Source organism: Saccostrea echinata, unplaced genomic scaffold (genome assembly GCF_033153115.1).
Source record: "Saccostrea echinata isolate AGI-Se365-2 ecotype Australia unplaced genomic scaffold, CSIRO_AGI_Sech_v1 ptg000054l, whole genome shotgun sequence".
NCBI lineage: Eukaryota > Metazoa > Mollusca > Bivalvia > Ostreida > Ostreidae > Saccostrea > Saccostrea echinata.
Genome location: NW_026889803.1, coordinates 42691498 through 42712395, shown reverse-complemented (window position 1 = coordinate 42712395; position 20898 = coordinate 42691498). Strand labels below are relative to the sequence as shown.

General features: G+C 35.2%; 1 protein-coding gene across 1 annotated transcript; it reads right to left on the bottom strand.

The window, feature by feature from the left end:
* Positions 1–9484: 9484 nt before the first annotated feature.
* On the bottom strand, positions 9485–20520 carry LOC133205443 (antiviral innate immune response receptor RIG-I-like). Its single transcript, XM_061341262.1, has 15 exons — positions 20436–20520; positions 19959–20093; positions 19535–19876; positions 18835–19317; positions 18686–18748; positions 18017–18184; positions 17743–17825; positions 15555–15806; positions 15068–15230; positions 14856–14951; positions 14281–14447; positions 13856–14024; positions 13513–13746; positions 11250–11417; positions 9485–10452 (listed from the first exon to the last, which is right to left on the bottom strand). The coding sequence occupies exons 1-15, from the start codon at positions 20518–20520 to the stop codon at positions 9809–9811; spliced, it is 3252 nt and encodes a 1083-aa protein (XP_061197246.1). The 3' UTR covers positions 9485–9808.
* Positions 20521–20898: the final 378 nt, after the last annotated feature.

Here is a 20898-nt window from a genome sequence, read left to right as displayed (position 1 = left end):
CATACGGTCCAAGAAGCCAACTTGTCACGTCTTGTAACTAAAATAAGGTGGGCAGTTGAGTCTGCAAACGGCAGATTAAAAAGGTGGCAGTTTTTGGCAAACATAGTCACCAATACACAAATACCTTTTATTGGTGACTATGTTCGGATAGTAGCATCATTGATCAATGCTTTTAGACCTCCTTTGGCAAGCGATTCATCTACTGACGAAACAATAGCTAAACGTATGCTTGAACGATCTAAAATTACGGTTAATCCTTTAAAAGAACGTTTTATTAAAGAGACAGGTAGAAGAGTCGCTGTCAAAATGACAAGAATTGATGCTGATGATGCTCTGACTGATTTCCCGCGTCTTTCAGATGAGTATTTGCGTACATTAACTTTTGGTATATACCAGCTTAAGCAGGCGTCTTCTTATTCATTAGAACATATCGACGAAGACGGTAGTTACGACATTTTTGTGGGCAAAAATATGCCAGATATTATCCAAGCTAAAATTCAGTCACGTCACGTGTCATCAAAGTCATATTATTTATGGATTCAGTTTGATGTTTTGGACAAGGAAGACCCTGTTAAAGTTTGGTATTGCCAATGCAGATCAGGAGCACGTTTAGTTGGTACATGTGCTCATGTTGCCTCTGTTCTTTGGTACATCGGCGTACAAAGACATAACAATTGTGCAGATAATTGTACTCAGATTATGCCAGATAATGTTCTAGACTGTGCGAACATAGTCGATACATCGGAATAAAAATTCTTTTTTCCATTTTAACAACTTCATGTTTAGAATATTATCAGTTAATGATTATCCCCCTGTTTGTTTCTAAGTATATTTTTGTGCGTATTTCACGTTATATAGTCCTTTACCTATTTCAGAAAGAGCAAAGTAATTTTCACACACATGAAAACAACATAAAGAAAACGTTTCTCACAAATAATGAACGTTTCCGCATGTGAACAGTTTATACGAAAGGTACATGTGGATTTTTTTTTACGATATTGTGATTAACTTTCACTTTCTATAATCAGTCTGTTTTTTAGTGTTATTTTGTATGCTGTATATGTATTCTACGAGATTATAGAGATCAATATCATATCATGCTTTTGAACCATTCTTTAACATACGTACGTCCAAAGACAGGATCCAGTAAATTAAGAATAAACCATACTACCCTAACCACGCTAATTTATAGGGTAAATTGGAAAAAAAAAAATAACCCCATCGCTTAAAAAAAAAAAAAAAAAAAAAAACTAACTAACTAAGATAACACTAAGATAACAAAAAACTAAGATAACACGCTCAATAAATTGACAAAGAAACCAAAGAAATTGTGATGGTTTTCAATTTTTTTAAAAGTAAAATTAAAAAAACTGAATATTACGGAAAATAAATTTGTAAATGTCCCATGCTTTACAGGATTCGATCCCGTGTCTCCGTATTATTGGTTCAGTGCGTTATCGACTGAGCTAATCGGTACTTATTTCCGAACACGTTAATTGTCGGCATCAGCAACTGGTTTACGATTTTACCGGCCGATATTATAATTATGCTATATATTCTGCTTGAAACCTTTAAAAATAATGGTGACATGGCAAGAGAGAAAGAGACGATGTATGTGTTCAATACAACAGAATAAAAATACAGTAACTCTATTCTAATTTTAGACCACTCATTACAATATTAGCTCCACCTTTCATGCATATTTATAAAGCTTATCTTCAATCAAGGGCAGATAAGTCTAAATTCCAGATATTTGCAGAGCAGTAAGGGTGAAAAAACATCAAAGTATTTTATTGCAACGCAGTTCAAAACAATTATGACATTATATTTCAGTTGGAAATTGATCAAACTCTATAACAAATGACTCGAAGTAAAAATTAAGCAAGGAATAAACGTAAAAATAGTGACCGAAAAAGACCCAAAAACCGCCGTTAAGTGCAGTCATCCTTTATTTTCCCCTTTCGAAGTCCAGCCTGGTCTAGGGATTTGTAGATAACAGGTATAATTTCTAGAGCCACTATTTATTATTTATTTTTGGTGTTTTTTTATTTTCTGGGTTAGATATTTTTAGAGTCCAGATTTAGCATTATTATTTTAAGTTCAACTCTAGAGTGTTGATTAGTAGATTTCACACAGGGTGATGTAGCTCATTTCCCTTACATTTTCCCAACTCATTGACATTTATAACAGTTTTTAAAGGATTTTAACCCCTTTCATAAGTATGGAAGCTCAGTAGGGACATACATTATTTTCATAGGTTTTCCACATTCCTCCCTTTATTCTTGGTTAGTTAAATTTTGACTATTATTTATTATTTGTTATCATCTGCAAAGGTTAATTCTCACTTTATTAAATTTATAAAACTTACAACTGTGTTTTTATTTAGCGTTGATCATAGTCCAGAAATCCCCTTACCTGGGTTGACAGACATACTGGAGATAGTTTACTGCTTTAAGCCAAGTTGGCTAATAACTTTGTTAATTTATTCATTTAAGGGTTCTACTTCCGGTTACATATGTATAGATTATACACTATTTTGAGAATTTCACGTACCTATAAATCTATCTATCAAATGTTTTTACCATATGTGCAACTTGAAAAATTAGTTGAAAGGCCTTTATAGTACACTCTGTGGCAGGTAAAGGAATAGCCCAAGGTTTGAATGAATAACACCGCCTACAGAAAGCATTAAAGGCGTACTACTATTTTTTTTACATGTGTTTTCTGCTTTTGATTTCAAACTATACTTTGGAATTGCGTCTTTTAGAGTCGAAATGCGAGGCTCCTCGTTTTCAGTAACAGATAAGATCTTCTTATATCGCCCAAATGAAGTTGAACGACCATTGGGCACCATTAACTACTTGGTCAAATTCATACCAAACATGTCGAGAATAACACAATCCATCAAAACTCTTTTGAGAAAGGATGTGACATTTCACTGGGAGCAAGGTCAGGAGAGTGCATTCAAGGAAATCAAGAGAGTTTTATCTGAAGCACTTGTTCTTACATTTTTCGATGTCAAGAAACCTGTGACTGTAAGTGTGGTGGTCGCTTACAGATGCAGAAACAAGATACGCACAGATTGAAAAAGAACTCCTTGTAGTGACATTTGGGCTAGAACAGTTTCATCAGTGCACATATGGTGTTGACATCACAGTAGAAAATGACCATAAACCACTCGAATCGATATTAAGAAAACCCCTTTCACAAGCACCCCCAAGACTTCAAAGACGTCCACTTAGATTACAGAAGTACACTTTTACTTTTAAAAACAAACCTGACAGAGAACTAGTAGTTGCGGATACACTATTACGAGCGTGGCCTCCCGTCAACAGACAGGAATCTCAAACTTTGAATCAGGAATTAGACACATTTGTTTACTCTGTGCTTTTACAAAGTGTACCTATGTCCAGGAACATTCTGGAGGATCTCTGTAGGATAACTGAATGTGACGATGACCCTAAATGAGTGAAAGAGTGCATTCAGAATAAATGGCCTCCATACAAAGAGTTTACAGCAAACAAGATATTACATTCTGAAAAATCAGAGATACCCTTACTGTGGTAGATGGACTGATTCTCGAAAAAGAAAGAATCGTGATTCCGAAAGAAAATCAACCAGAAATCTTGCGACTATTACAATTAGGACACATGGAAATGGAGAAAAGCAAGGAACGAGCTAGAAACAAAGTATACTGGTACAATATGAATAGAGATATTGAGAAAATGACTCTTAAGTGCAACACTTGTATGGATTTCGTTATTATTAGTTATTGATGAGCAGAGAGTTACGATCCATATTACCTGTTACCAAGAAGCAACTCTGACCAAGAACTGTGAAACCTAAGGATGTCATCAAGGATCTAAAGGAATCACAAACGAGACAATATTTTTTCAATCGCTCAGCTCGAAATCAACAAGAGATTTCTATGGGACAAACTGTTCGCTTCAGACACAAGACGAATGGAAACCTGTTTATGTGATGAAGAACGAAAACCGATCATACTGGTTGACCACACCAGAAGGTGACAAGTACCATAGAAACCGTAAGGATATTCTAATTTCTAAGGAGAAAGCCTATAGAAACCAGTAATTTCATTTGATGACATGCCGAGCAGTTCTCAGGATTCTGACATAACCGTAGTTTCCAAAGAGTGCTATCATTTTGGAACCGCAGACTCCGCATAATGCTACTGGAAGTTATCGTATGCGATCTGGAAAAGTACGGAAACCGAAACGTTCTGAGGAATAGTTTCAAGGAAGTGTCAGTGATGAATTATTTGTGCTAATAATTTTTGTGCTTGTAAACTGGGGCAGAATAATACCCAATATTCCTAGTATTTTCATTTGATGGGCAGTCTACCCAAGTCATTGTGTGTTAACAAGTTTACAGTTGTTATGATGTGAAGTCATATTTATTTGTCTGAAGAAATGATAACAAATACATTGAATGTGCATGAACTTAAATTTAATGACATCAAAATTTTGAAAAGGGAAAAGTTGTAATATTATTAAACATTAAATATTTATTCCAGATTTAATTGTTCGACTTGACTGTGTTTACTCTTATTACTTTCGGTTTTATACCCGGTTTAGGACTAGTTAATAAAATGGCTGCACAACTTGTGCATGTATTGTGCTTGACATATCCATTGCCATCCTCCCCTATCAATCACGCATAACATCACAAGTGGATCAACAAGAGACCAGCACAGAGACTTCGAACAAAGATGCCAACTCTGCTGCCCTCCATACCAAATCAACTGAAGTTAGCAGAGATACTACCAATCAAGAACTCCTTAGAGCAGTTAAAATTATTGAGAAGTGATTGGAAAACTTGGGGAAGAGACAATGTAATGTTATAAATTTGTAATTTGTGGAGAGAGGAAGGTCCTCACAACGAGGATTCTACAAAGGACAAAGTACAGGTAGAGGTAAACCAAAAAAGTAGTTTCTCCTGTTGCAGGGCAAATGGAAGAGAACACTAATTCATGCCCTAAAGATTTGCAAGATAGGATGAAAGGAACAACTAATGAATCAAAGGTCAAAATTTGTAGGAAAGAAGTTCTCAGTCTGATAGATAGTAGTTCAATGCTAACTATTCCAGAGGCATTTTACATTTTTCTGGAGAATAAACCAAGTTTGCATGAGATTTCAGAGTTCGAACTCAATGTTTATGGTGCAAATGGAGATAGTTTCCCCTAGCTATTTGGGATATATAGAAGCAGAAATGAGCTCACTTTCATGCATGAACCACTACTTATCCCAGCAATAATAATTAAGGACTCAAACTTTAATACTGTATACAGGGTTATTTTCGCTCCGTGTTACGTTCGCCCTTTCACACTTGCAAACAATTTTGTTCCGTTTTAAATTCGCCCTGTCACAATTCTGTTTAACAAATTATACTGTGTTTTTTGAATTCGCCCCGTTTTAAATTCGCCTACTTGTGTGTAGAAAGACATAAGAAATAACCATTGTTAATTAACAATACGTCGTCGACATATCTAAATGTCGAGTTGAAGGCCACAGCAAGCATCTATTCGGAGGGGATCGACCAACACTATATGAAATACCTCGAAGTTAACATTTTAATATCTCAGTAAAATTATTACGACGTTGCAATTTTTCCTGACTTTTTAAAAAGGACTAGCTACCGTCGTGTACGTGATGATTTCCAACGGCTTCTTGTAAGTCAAGTCATATTAAAAGGTCATAGAAAAAACATAAATGGCGAAAAGACATAAATGGCTTTGAATTGAAAATGGTTAATGTTGATGACTTCCATCAGCCAAAAGAAATGTGTTTTTAAGTTTCAATATACATATACTCTTCAAAAAAAGAAACGCATAGTAGAATTTTAGTGACACATTGAACATAAAGATTATTTAGAAAAATGATGTATTGACAATAAAGAAATGTGGTTAACAATAGGTCTACAATCTACATGTCATAATTACTGAAGAATTTTAAAATCATAGACAGTTCAAGGCCATTAAAGATCAGTATCTTGTATGCCCCCCACAGACACAAATGATAGCCTAAAACAGCATCTAATGGAAGCAAATGAGTGTAATAAAAATGTATAGGAATACTCTCCCACTGTGAATGTAGTGCTTTGATCAGCTGTTGCAGAGTCTGGGAATGCGATTGTCTTTGGCAAATCAGGCCAATCCACTTTGTCCCATGCATGCCCAATTGGGTTTAAATCTGGCGATTTAGATGACCATGGCAGAAACAGGTTGCTGTAACTTTGCAAGAATGCAATTGTCAAACGAGCCGTATGTGGCTGTGTATTGTCAGATTGAAATACGGCTGCAGGATGCTGCAATATTGGAAAGGCATGTGCAGGTAGAACATCGTTAGAGTACCTTTTTCCATCAAAGTCCTTTGAATATGTACCAGATCAGTCTTACTTTTATATAATACCGTTTTTCATATCATTACACTACCACCACCAAATCTATCTACGTCCTGGATACCGTTCACGGTAGCTCAGTCGGTAGAGCGCTCGCTTCGTGATCGGGAGGTCGTGAGTTCGAATCTCGGCCGCGACAGACCTAAGTCGATAAAAAATAGGTAGCAACTGTTCCTTCGCCATGCGCTCGGCACTTTGAAGTGAAAGTTGCGGGTCTTTCGGATGAGACCTTAAAAACCGAGGCCCCGTGTCACGGCAGGCGTTGGCACGATAAAGATCCCTCACTGCTCAATGGCCCTAAGTGCCGAGTAAAGGTCAAAATTTGAAGCCCTTCACCGGTATATGGTGACGTCTCTATATGAGTGAAAAATTCTCGAATGGGACGTAAAATAATATACAATCAATCAATCAATCTACGTCCTGGAGGCAGTTTTCTGTAAAACATTCATCACGAAGCTTTTGCACTCTTAAACTTATAATAGGCTTTGTGATAAACATTCTGGAATAGTAGCTAAACGAAAGTGTTCAGCGGTGCTGCTGTAGCCATACTCTGTTGATCTGAGATCTTTGAAGGCGATATTTGCGGTGTTGTGGGGTCGGAACAATGGCATGAATAATCCTCTGGCAATAATTCCAGCATTCTATAGTCAACTGCGAACGGTCTTGTTAGATGTTCTGTGCAGTTCAGGGATAGCTAATGCTGTAGATGACGTCATTGTGAAGCATGAAAATTAAGTAAACCACTTAAGCAATCCTGTGCTGATGTCACGTGTGGTCTGCCATATTTTTGGCGAACACTGGGAGTTATATGGTATATGTTTTCTAGATATAGATATGGTGCTGTGCGTAACATTAAAACCTCTTGCAATTGTAGACTGTGGTACAGCTGCTTCCAGTCGCCCATTTTCCTTTTTGTGATATGCAACATTCAGATGCAGCATTTTTAGATAGCGTCAATTTTTAGATAAAACCAGAATCAAAATATTGAGAACCCTAGGTTTTGATAGCCCTTTGGTGCCTGAAGCAGTTGCATCAAAAACCAACAAATGGAAAATGAGATCAAATATTTTTTAGCATTTTGCAAAATTAGGTCTTTATGTCTGTGAGACTTGTAGAATAGCTGTACAATTAACAAATGCGATAAAAAAAATAACGTATTTTACTCGATTGAATCATTTCCATCTAAAAAAAAAAATGTATCATAAAACTATCTTACATTTTTCGGGGTATTATTCCTATTATGCGTTTCTTTTTTTTGAAGAGTATATATTTATCTAAAAGATCTAGTCACACATATTTGCCCTATACATACTGCATACACATACATACATACCCCCCTCTCCCCGGTCTCTCACCATTTTACACTTCTCTTTTAACTATAATGCTAGAGTGTGGTCAGATCGTCATTTTTTTTATAATTTGATTTGAAATTCAGTCAAATTACATAGAGCATTACGACAAACTGAACTTTACACAGCTTTTTCACCGATGAAATATACTTGGGATAGAAAATCGGGCAAATGTCAACGAGTGTAGCAAGGAACCAATGACAGCGTTTCTTACAGTAAAGATGTGGGGCTTAAGTCATCTCATCGTTTGTCAACAGAGCGGGCGTCAAACTCGTTTATTTGAAACAAAAACAATATCCCTAAAAATGTATGCATTGCTTCTACTGATCTAGGTTTCAGTTGACGGGCCAATATTAGTTTATAGTCACTCCAGGTACAGGGTGTCCGAAAAGAAAGGTAACACTTTCCTACTTTTGGAATGCTGATCTAATGTTGAAGAATTTATATCAAAATATGTACACATATAAAACAAAGAAGTTTGTTCTGGTAGCATAATTTAGTTGATATGTCAAATAGTTTTATTTTAACAGCATTTTAAGTACAGAGTACCTTTCTGTCATTTCAATAATTAATGAAATTCTCTAAATGACGTCCTTTCATCAGCTTCCCTTCCCTAACTCGCACTTTGAAATTGTTAATAACGATTTTACACATTTCTTCACTGATCTTCCTAACTTCCCGTTTGATGCTTGACAAAAGCATATTTGTGTCCACGCTTTTGGTCTGTAAACAGAAGACTTGAGGTACCCCCAGAGAAAGTAATTGCACGGGTTCAAATCAGGACTGTGCGCAGGCCAAGACTGTCCACAATCCTTCACTTCAGGGTATCGTCGGGAAATCACCATGTCACCGAAGATTTCATTGAGATAATCTAATACAATATTAGATGTATGTGATGTTGCACCATCTTGCATGAACCAGACATTTTGCATATTTTCTGTTCGCTTTCGAAGCGCAGGAACAAATTTGTTTTTCAAAATTGACAGGTATCGTTGTGAATTAACAGTGTCTGTAAACATATGTAAAAACATATGGGCCATTCACTCCATGTGACGATATAGCACACCAAACAGTTTTTCACTGTGCAGTGGCCTCTCCATGTAACAATGAGGCTGTTCATTTCCCCCACGATCTCATGTTTTGTTTACATACATGACCAGAAGGAGGAAAAGTGATTCGTCTGAAAACCAAACATTTTGAAATGCTTCTGCGTAATTGTCGGCAACGTCAGCTCCCCAACGGCAAAAATCAAATCTTTAAACCTGATCCGAGATACTCAAAATCTGAATTATCTGAATTTTGTATGGAAAAAATTTGAGATCCTTCCTAAAAGTGTCATGAACACAAGTTTTAGGGATTCCAGTCTCTGTGGAGGAACGTCTAACTGATTTCTCTGGACTGTTAGATAGCATTTCTCGAAGCGTACTCACATTTTCGTAGCTCCGACTTGACCTCGATCGACCTACTTTTGCAGTACCTTGTCGCTCGAATTAACATATAATTTTGTAGACATTACAAGTTTGATGTCAAGCAAAGGGTTCCGAAGATATTGAGCGGACAACGCAGTCTACCGACATTCCATCTGACAGGTGCAAAGCAATAAGCCCTCCATATGGGGGGGGGGGGGGGGCATACAAAAAACTGGAAAGCAAGGGCATATTTATAACTATGTAATTTCATTGTAGTGACACCAAAATCATAAAGGGGGGAATTAATGATGCAACACTGCTGTCATCTTAGCTGCGGAAAAACCTTTAATAAAAATTGCTTTAATAAAAATTGCGTTCTTTTTCACTGACTTAGTAAGTTGTCAAGGCATTGGATCTAGTACACGTTCTTACATTCTTAATCTGAAAATAAATCACAACTATGTATATAAGATATTAAACTGTAAAGTGTTTTTGTCATATAGGCCTATGGAATAACGATGTCAATCTAATGTAATACGTTCTAGGCTTATCAGAGTTTTAGAAGTTTGGAAAAAAATACTGTCCACAATGAGAAGTCACTCATTGATCACTTCCAATAATCATTGTTTTGATCTAAGTTGCAGGTGGGGTTGATACTGTCTTCTTTATCTTGGTGAAAACTTCAATCAGCTGTGACTTGTCCATTTTCTCAATATTAAATTCAATTTTCCCCCACTTCTTGAATCTTCTTCGTTCCTTCCAGTCGGACAAATTGCCATCGGTATAGCCCGGTACAAACAAAAAAGCCTTCACTTTCAAAACGGGTACTTCAAATCCATCAACTCCAAATGTTGTACCCCATTTTGTTTTGCATTCTCGACACCGAATGATTCTCTTTTTGAATCTGGATATCTCTTCTGTTTCTTCAAAGATACAGCGATCTTCAAAGTTTTGGTCTAATACAACCCTATGCTGCCCTGTGAAGATTCTGATGTCATGGCTCATCACAGCAAACCCTTGACATTTCCAACAAATCATGGCGAAGGAATTATTTGATTTTTCGACTGAGCTCTCTAAAAAGAAAGACCCAATCTCTGCACTCTTGATTTTCAGCTGTTGTTCTCGAATCTTTCTTTCTCGATCCTCTCTTTTCATATTTTCCAGACGGTCAAAAGCACGTGCCATCAAAAGGGCTTTCTGTAGACTTGTTTCCTCACGGCGCTGTATCGTCTGATCAGATATGTGTGTTACCGTGGAACCCTGTTTTCGAGCACGGCCTAAAATATAAAAAGCAATAAAGTTAATCGTACTTTTAATTAAAATTGTAATAAACACAGTATGTTTTTGCATTTAGAAATATCTCTTTTTTTCACCGTAGCTTAGAACTAGAAAACTGACGCAGCTAGCGAAAGAGAGCCCCGGTAAGGGTGTCGTCTACAATATGTGTACTTAAAAAAAGTGGGCTTCATATTCTAATAGACAAGAATGAGCTAACTCTTGAATACCGTGAGTAAATCAATAATGAATGATTGATTATTGTTGTTTTACGCCGAGTCGGCAACATTTCAGCCATATTTCGGCGATAAATCAATAATAAATACAGTACGGGGCGCAGACGTGCGTAGCACTAAATCATGATAATGCCAACCACTTAATGCCCAGTGGTTGTGCTAAATTTTGAACACGTCAATTTCTGTACACAAACAGAGGGTGGGTTGGTATGAGGATTTTTTTCAATGGATGTGCCCCCCCCCCCCCCCCCCCGTGGATCCAACGCTCTGGATGATGTATAGAATGTTTGTCAAAATTTGAAACCACTTGTATTTTGGCGTAGAAGGTATGCTGTTTCTAGTACACTCAATCTCTAAAGGTGTAACTTCTCAATTCTCGATCTCAATTCGTTTTTGTCAAAAATTATCTTTACATTCATTTTTGATTATCTTCTGAGAGTCGACTTAATTGATTTTATCAAGGCTACATAGTAATGTTTAGTGAAATTATTTCATTGAGATCTTAAACCATTACAAAGAGAAATATAAATTAACAAGAATATTAGCATTATTTAATTACGAACCACTCATTTGCATTATATCTGCCTCGTTCCCAGTGTAGTTGTATGTTATGATGAAGTTACAGTCCGGGACATCAATTCCTTCACTTCCAACAGAGGTCGTCACTAATAAATTTATCTCCCCTTCTCTGTATTTCTTTAAGGTGTTTGCTTTTTCTTCTTCCTGCATACCTGTAAGACAATGGTCAATTTTCATTCACGCTGCACGTAACGAATTATTTAATGCGAACTATTTTCTTTAGTTGTTATTTTCATTTAATATGTTTCATAAAATATTTTATTTCTTTTTTAAAAAATTCATTTCAAATTGGTGTACCCAGGCTGACTAAAACAATTCTTGTAATAGCAACTTTGAGTAATCTGCACGGTCAATTTTCGTTTAATTGCAACTTTTTTTTTATCTGGAAATATGGCAGTTTAATAAGTTTTGCGATGAATTGAATTCCGCAGCCTGGGTGGGGGTAGTTATTGTTTCTTTGTACCTTTTTGAGATAAACACTAAATCTTTTCGTTTTCCTTCATTATATTTTAAAACACGTCTTAAAAAATTTAAGATAAAAAAATGATTGAAACAAATAAGGGATCATAGAATAAATACATGAATGTCTGGTATTTAAAAAAGGGCTATCCAATGAGAACTGTCTGATCTACTAGCGGTAGTTTTAAAAATGAATTCCTGTGTATAAAACATTGTAGGCATTCTCATTGACAAGAGCCTCAAGTTAACGTATCACAATTTCCAACGCAGACTTCGCATCCCTCCAAGGAGGAAAATACAATCATTATCGTCACGGGACCTTTCACTATCAGCACACGTAGTTTTTTTTTCTTGTAATAGAACATGTAGAAGCAAAGATCATATTGTCTGATGGAACTTAACAACATTCTTGTCCAGTTTAACAAGCTCTGTCATTGTTAATTGTATAACATTATAGATGTCAAATCTGCAACATGTATCGGTTAAGAGATGTCCTGTGAATTACTTGACGCTAAAATATATTGTTATACCTTTAAAAATTGGTTCCTATATAAATCTATACTAAGAAAGTCTAACATTTCCAATGGTTTAATGAGCGTTCATAAAAAAATCGATGTTTGACCGCAGAATGAGATACTGGACCGCTTACGTCACACTGTGGGCGGGATCAGCTAAACCTTATTTGGTGTTCGACATTGTTGTTGCATTATCTATTATTAGAAGAATTTTTTTTCTCTCGCGCCCCTGGCACGCTTTGAATTTTCTCAATAATCACAAAAGATAAAAATCACCCAGGCCTTTTATTTTCCACATAGTCTACGTAAAGATAAAAGTTGGAATCCGAGAAACATGTAAGTTGTAACGCTTTCCCAATTACGAATGCTTCAATTTGTCAGATCCACCTTCATTACACAATAGGTCTACCATGTTTACTAGTATAGAGCGAGGAACATTCGACCCACTTTTGTGACGTTTCCGAACTGGAGTACGGTTAGATACTGGACCATGGTCGGCAAGGATTGATAATTTTGCAGCTAAAATCACTAACTGCTCTCATAATATTGTTTTTCTTTTCATAAAACGTAAAATAAGTCAGAAAAACAACAAATTTTTATTCAATTTAGCAAGGCAACACATAACTTCGATTCCCATGTAAATTATCACTTCCGTTACGCACGCACTCACTCACCCACAAGCGCGTTACTATATCCCCTCAAACTTCATTGCGAGGGTATAAAAAATCCAAAATAAGGAAAGATGATGAAATATATAGCTTTACTGTTAAATAAAATGTAGATAGTTGACTTATCTTCTATTCAAATCTTTGTAAACTATTACTCCATTATCATCTGAAAATTCAGATTTCTGATAAAAAGCACAAAATCCAATATGCTTGTCAAAAATTTTGGATGAATTGGAGTTAATTTTTCCAACTGGGGTCTTTTAACCATATTTGAACACACCATGGATATTAATCATTATATTGATTAATTGGCTCTATACAGGTGTTTAATTGCGACAACCAGTTAGCCCATTCACAGCCCACATGAAAATATTGCGGTATATTTGACAATATGATAGTTTGTTATGTACACGGGTAATATGGTTTATAAGAGAGATTTTATGGCAAGAAAAACGTTCCTGAAATGTAAGGTGTTGTGAAGAGAATTTCAATGAATCTAATGGGGATAAATATAGAGTTTATTTTATTTTTTCATGTCAATAAGAAGATGAAAAACACTTATGATGGGGCTTACTTTAAGCAATTTTAGCACTCTGTCGACTTACCCTCGCTGTTGTCACTAGATTTACTGCCAGTAAATGGCGCCGCTTTGTATCCCATCATTCCCAGCTCATCTGATATGTACTGCGCTAGTGCAAAAGCTGTTGCTCTAGTCTCTACAAAGATCATTCCCCTAACACTCTCACCAAGGTCAGATTTAAGGTCAACCAAGTGGTTCCTTAACATTTTTAGATGAGGGTTGATTATTTCACTCAGTTCCAGGAGCTCCTGACACACTTCTATTAATGAAAATTGTATTACATACAGAGGTAATATTTTCATTGGTAATGCTTATCAGCAGAGTGAAAAATTGAAATTTTAACAATCTATGTACCCCTATTTTCTGACCTTCATTATATCGTAAAAACTGTGTTTCTATATCATCTTCGTTCGGAAAATGATGTTCCATTAACGAAACTTGGTGCTGATTCTTGTCATCTTCAAATTTCCGCTTCAAATAGTCAGCAACATGAGTGCTGTTCATCAAATAGTTAACACCCAAAGCTTCATTGTAAGCCTTCAAAAAACATTGCCTTTTGGAAGCAAAGCAACAACTGTGCTGTTCATATGATTGTAAAACTCTAATACACTAGAAACTATACATGAAACAGCCTTGACTACCGGTTTCTTGTATCTACTTGCAAGTATGGATTTGCAACGCGATGTTTTCGTTCTCTGAATTCAGTTTTCTTTGCTTGTCATAAATAATCAAAACAAAAAATGGATACTTGAATTTTAGAAGAAAATTAGTACAGCAGAGATTTTACACCAACCGACAGATGAGTAAGGGCTACGTGTAGTTTTCTGAGGAGCTTTGGATCACTCTTCAGTTTACATATCACTCTGTTTCTGAAGTGGATGGTCCATTTCTGATACTGTTTACCATCTTTTTTATTTGGTTTTCTGCCCCATTGTTTCTTCAGTTTGGGCTGATTGACCACTGAAAAACATCAAAAAGTTTTTAAACTTGAAAGGTTCATGCTGAATTTTAGCAATATATCAACCATTGTTAATCTAGATATACTTTATCCTAATTTTTGTTGACAATGCTCTCGGACAGGCCTCATATACATCTAAATGGAACCTTGGTTTTTAAGGTCTCATCCGAAAGACCAGTGATTTTCACTTCTGTGTCGGGCGCTTGACGAAGAACAGTCACTATCTATGTTTACGTCTTATGTTTAAATGAGAATCGAACACGGGTCTCCCGATCATGAAGCTAACGTTCTACCACTAGCTACCGTGAATGGTGTGGACAACAATAACGGTGGTGTATTTGAAATTGTTACTAAAGACAGACCTGACCTTGTAAATGGCATTGTTTTACAACTGAACGCGCTTTAGTTACCTTCTGTCTTGCCTACATACTGCTCAATTGACTCAATTTTATCCAGAATGATTTGTTTTGGCATGTCTTTTTCTTTTTCCATTAGTTTTAAAGTCTCTGCAAGTATTGAACGTATTATTTTTAAGAAATAAATTATAAATGAGAGTCAAAGAGGAAAAACACAAAGAGATTTAATTTGTGAAAATAGTGTTATAGTTGGAATAGTGACATGCCTCGCTTTGGAACGGCCACGTGACTCTCCAACTCCTTTATTTTCTTTCTGACCTTTGAAATTTCGAACACATCCAGACTTGCACACACGCTAAGTATATGAGTCACTGCCCCCTCTTCTGTGCTGGATTTACCAATCCCAATAGTAGCAGTCAGTCCCAAAACCTGACACAATATACAAACTATGTTAAATGGATATGAAACCGAATTCTGTCAGACCAGCAAGCAATATGCTTGTCTTAAAGACTCAACAAATTTTATGAGATCATAGAGAACCAAATGACTATGCCTTCTTTTGTAGCAATTAAAATACCTAGAATACTTTGTTTCAGCTTTAGGGATAATTTCTAATACAAAGGTAACCCCAAAATTTCAAAATTTTTACTCATACTGTTACCCCCTCTAAATATACTTGTTTTTATTCTACAGTAAATACTACTTAAAATGAGAATCGTTCTAAATCTTTGAATTTTGATCTTCAGTATTTACCTGTGGCAACCCGTGTTTTTCCTCTCGTTTGAGCGTTAAATACTGCTTCAGAACATTATTATATGGCTCCCTCTTCCTTGTGTGGTGACACTCGTCTAGGATCAGCAGAGAGATTTCTTGGAGAGAGATCTGTTGGCTGTTGATGTTGTTTAAAAGAATCTGTGGCGTCATAAAAATTACCTGGTTCTTTTTCTTGGCAATCTCCAATTTCCTACCCAGTGCAGCTGTTTTGTCAGTTTTTAGATGATAAACCTTTATTTCGACAAGAAAGAATCATTCTTTCCATGAAAGCTAATTGCTCTTTCCGTCTTATGTAACATAATTAATTGTAATTTTCCTGTGTAAAGTTTTTGTTTGTGATCCTGAGGAAAATCCATAAATATTAATTAGCATGTATATTGATATATTTACGTCCACTGAATACCATCTCCTTTATTTCTTATGAAAACCATGATTGTTTATCAATACTCGAACGCCGCTAAGCAAGCCACCTATATAGATTTCATGAACATTGGTTCATCCATTAAACATATCAGATAGCTGCAGATCTGTGGTCTGAAAAAAATGGGATGACGACCAGAGAGCTACAATGCCACCCATTAAAAAAGTGTATATTTATTGCGCCTAAAAAGTGCGTTGTTTCTCGATTTTTTTTTCACTGTATATTTCAAAATATTGCTAACCGTGCGTTTGTGGCATATTCTTCTACTACGTCCACAACAAAACTGCATGTACAAGTCATGCACAAAGTTTCACCATGTTGACCTCATAAGGGGTAATCAATTGTTTTATTATACCGAAATAAGACAATTTTTGTAGGCTTAATTACTAAAAGAATCAATATTGTGTATTAGACCTTCATGTACGAACTGTTATCATCAATGTTCCATCGGGATCGGGATTCGCTAGTGAAGTTGTTTACTTTTCGTCTGCAAGTCTTGTAAGTTTCTGCACCGCCGATTTTTTAAAACATATTGTGTATTAGACCTTCATGTACGAACTGTTATCATCAATGTTCCATCGGGATCGGGATTCGCTAGTGAAGTTGTTTACTTTTCGTCTGCAAGTCTTGTAAGTTTCTGCACCGCCGATTTTTTAAAACACTCTGTGATTGTCAGTAACATGCATTTTTATAAATTCATAAATAGCATTCCCGAGTACAATGACAATCTGACTTTTACTGTACAAAAGAGCCGAGTCTGCATTCGTTGAATTTGACATTGTAACGAACGTTTCAATGAAAACGATACATTTTTATAACGCATCTAAAGGTCTTTCGTATTCCTTATCATAAAAAAGATTATACATATTTTTATAACGCCATTTTTTGTAATGAACAATCATTACTGTATGCATAAATTTTCAATTTGAATAGAATTTAGATTAACAGGGCATTTTTAGCGGTCATTATTTATAATGACCGGGTCATTGTAACCCACGTGCAATGATTCCTAACGGTACTTTTTGAAGTCATTATTGAGTTTAAAAGCTTTCTAACAAGCCAATCAAATTTGAGTATTCTTAATAGAGGTATAATAAAAACAATTAAATGTTTTTTTGTCTGTTAGTATGCGTATTAACATTGCAGCTATCGCAGAAAAAAACGTAACATTCAGTACTTAAGCGAATGGTATATTTTTACTGCAATAGCTGTACATAACATTAATTGCCATACTAACAACCAAATAAAGCATTTTATTGATCAAGTGAAAAGAGCCTAAAAAAACTGTAACAACCTAGGATTACAAGATAGAGAAGTTGCATGTGCAAAATATTGACCAATGAAAGGTTCCAAAGTACATGTTAAGAGAGAGGAGTGTAATAAATGGTCATAAACATTTACGCGCAGTAAATAAAATAGGATAAATAAACCTTGAATTTTTAGGCATTACAAACTGTAAGTAAATCAATTCTTGTTGACGTATTTTATGAGAAACCATTTTTACATTAGCTTAGACCTAACATCTTCAGCGTTTTTTCTTTCATATATTTGTACAATTCTTACTACGGATTTACCTTTTTATTGATATTTTTGCAAATATTTTGACGTAGACTTTTTTTTAATTCGTGTGTTTCTACAGGCCTTTTTTAATGACACATTTTTTTTGTTGTAAGGTACTTTGCTTTATAGAAGTATTCTGCTTTGGAATTGCATTAGATTTGTACAGAGACTTTGCTGTGAACTTACTTTATATTTATACAGATACTTTTCAAATATTTCGTACTGCTGCTCCACCAGGGCATTGGTTCTAGCCAAGAAAACAACGCATGCTACAAGAAATATAAAGAAATGTTATTTCAGTCAAAATCTATAACAATACACAAACAAGAAATTTTTCACAAAAGTATTAAGAACGTGTCCTCTGGATTATGATTATTTGCACTTTTTGTCCAGAAAAAATTAACTGGTCAAAAATGACATGCAATTAATAGCCTGTAGAAGCCACGTAATTGTAATATACCATCAGTTTTGCTGGAAAGATGTTCCTCAGTTATGTACAGAGCGACATATGTTTTACCAGTCCCTGTCTCAGCACAGACAATTGTATTAACACCCTCTACTGCCAATTCTGCCAGTTCTAGCTGATATTCCCTCAATGTTAGTGTCGGATAGACTTCTTTCTCCGTAGCTAAAAATAAGTAAAGGGTATTTATAACGGCAAAATTGTTTCTTTACAAAATAAGTGTCAAGCTTTCAATAATTAGGAATAATGTAGTATACTAAATTAATAAAACAATATTTCATTTTATATGTAGTTCTTTTCTTCTTGTTTAACATAAGGCCTTGCATATTAGGTAGTAGAAAAACAAATTCTTCAACGTTATAGCTAATATCCAATTTTTAGTCCAATCAAGCAAACATGTCAAAAACGAAAAGTCCCCATTGATCTTCGAAAATTTGAATTTTAAAAAAATGTGAAAACTACTCACTGAATATAAGGAATTTACGATAGTTAAATGTTGCAGTGGAAAAAAAAAGAAGAGAAGGCATTTGACCACAGAACATAGTATTTTATCATATACACATCGAGGAGTATCATTAAAACAGAAATACGATGTTTGCACAAGTTTACTGTTCAATTTTTATGATATGAATGTTTAGATTGTCAATTTGAATAATTAAGCAACACCTTCCTCCATATCTTTCTCTTTTTTTGACTTTTCCGAATCTTCATCTTTTTCTGATAAATCATCTAGAAAAAAAAATAAAAGGTAAAATTTTTTAGTATTTGCTTTGTTTTGTTTTTAACTTCCAATAAATGTATCTGTTTTTACTAACCATGGTAAAGTGCTGAGGTGTTTCTGAGTTCTGAGCGCTCTACTGTGGCATCCAGATAGTTTAAGATATCTTGTACTTGATCAGCTGTCATACTTTCGTTTACGTTAGATGTTCCTCCAGCCCTAAACTCCGCTTTCCGTTTGCTGTTAATTTCCTCATCCATCGCCAGCTTTACTCTGTCAGCACTTTTTGATAAAAGTTCTGGGGACTCCTCCAGGGTCGTCTCTAGGCTAGGCAAATTTAATCTGGCAGTCTCTGCCAAATACAATTGTTCAGTTCCTAACCCTCCTGCCACCCCTCCGTCTTTGGTTGTATGTGACTCGCCTTGTTTGGAAATGTCGGTGTTTAAAATTGCCTTAGGGTTTGTCTCCTCTTGATTTCCCGTTACGTTATGATCCTCAACTTCCTCTCCGCGAACTTCTTTTGATTTTGATACCCACTGATTTGGTTTTGAGACTTGGAGTTCTTTGGGTTCTGTTTCATCTTTATATATAGATAGATAAGACAGAGAGAGAGAGAGAGAGAGAGAGATAGAATGTTTGGTCAAGTCATTTTAAAAAAAACATAACTCAAATTGATAAACACTTTTTGGGAAAAAATCTTTTACATACTGTTAACAAGGAAAGTGTAACTTCCTCTTAAGGAAAACAAATTTAGACATTAAAAATAATGCATATTCAGATGCCAAAGGAACATTTACCTTTGATATACACAAGAAGTTTCTTAGACAGATCTTCCAGTCTAAGATCCTGGAAAATATTAGACAATTCATTTATCCACGAGACATTCTTTCTCCATAACCTATCAAGGAGAACCAAAATGGCTGCTGCGTCACTTCCAGTCATATCCCTTTCAAATTTGATGTTATCACTGTCTTCACGTGAAATCAATTTTCCGTCAATCAACATCTTCTGTTTCTCTTGACTGAGTAAAACTTGGAAATATGAAACATTTTCCGGTTTAAGTAAAATTTCGCAGTATGGCTTTCGAACACTTTCCGGAATATTTTCATCTTTTAATGCAGTGATCACGTGCTTAAAATCTGCAAAAAATAATTTATGTTTTATAACTTTTTATGAATTCATTCCTAATGAACTTCATAAAAATCCTTTTTTCAGAAGTACCATTATTCTCTAAGGCTTTGTAAAAAATTGACCACTTGTCTTCGTGTTGACAAGCGTCCATGAGATCCAGAAGGACGTGCATTGAGTGCCTTGACCCTTGCTCTCTCCCCGCTTTCCGAACTTGAAGTTTTCCATCTGAAAATAAAAGAAAGTGTCATATTTACTCATATTCATTATATATATATATATATATATATATATATATATATATATATATATATATATATATATATATATCATAGATCACTTTATACTAACCTAGAAATTATAGAAGCGCAACAGTGAAATGATGCATATCCATTGCACTCGGGTGAATAAATGTATTTTTTGTTTGTTAAAAAAGCAGTATGACCATCCATCAAATCGCATAAGTTTATTTCTAAAGTTTTAGTCTCTTCATTAAATTTGATTGTATACTTTTTCTTGTTCTCAACCAATGTTAGCGGTAAGAAACAATAAAATATTATTTAATCCTACCCTTTCCTATAATGCCACCAAGATCTGAGAGAAGATCCGTTCCTCCAATACACTCCTCCAACAGAGAGAGATAGATAGATACCATTACGTCACTGTAATCAAACATTACGGCAAGAACAATCATCATATTCCTTTGTTTTTTTTTCACGTTGTTTCTATGTACATGTATTAATAAAGCAAAAAAAAAATTCAAATTGATATATCCGAAAGAATAGTCCAGTCAAAATAAAATATAACGTCAAAGAAATTGCAAAACAGATAAATAAATTGGAAATGGTAGTTGGTATTAATGTTAATAAAATGTATTAAAAAATATCTTACAATCAAAATATATGCACAAATACAAAAAAATGGGGTAAATGGAATAGACATTTGGTATAATTCGCACTTCACAGAAAAAAAACCTTTTCTTGAACAAATTTAACCCGAACTGCTTTCCATACAAAAAATAGCTTCTCATATT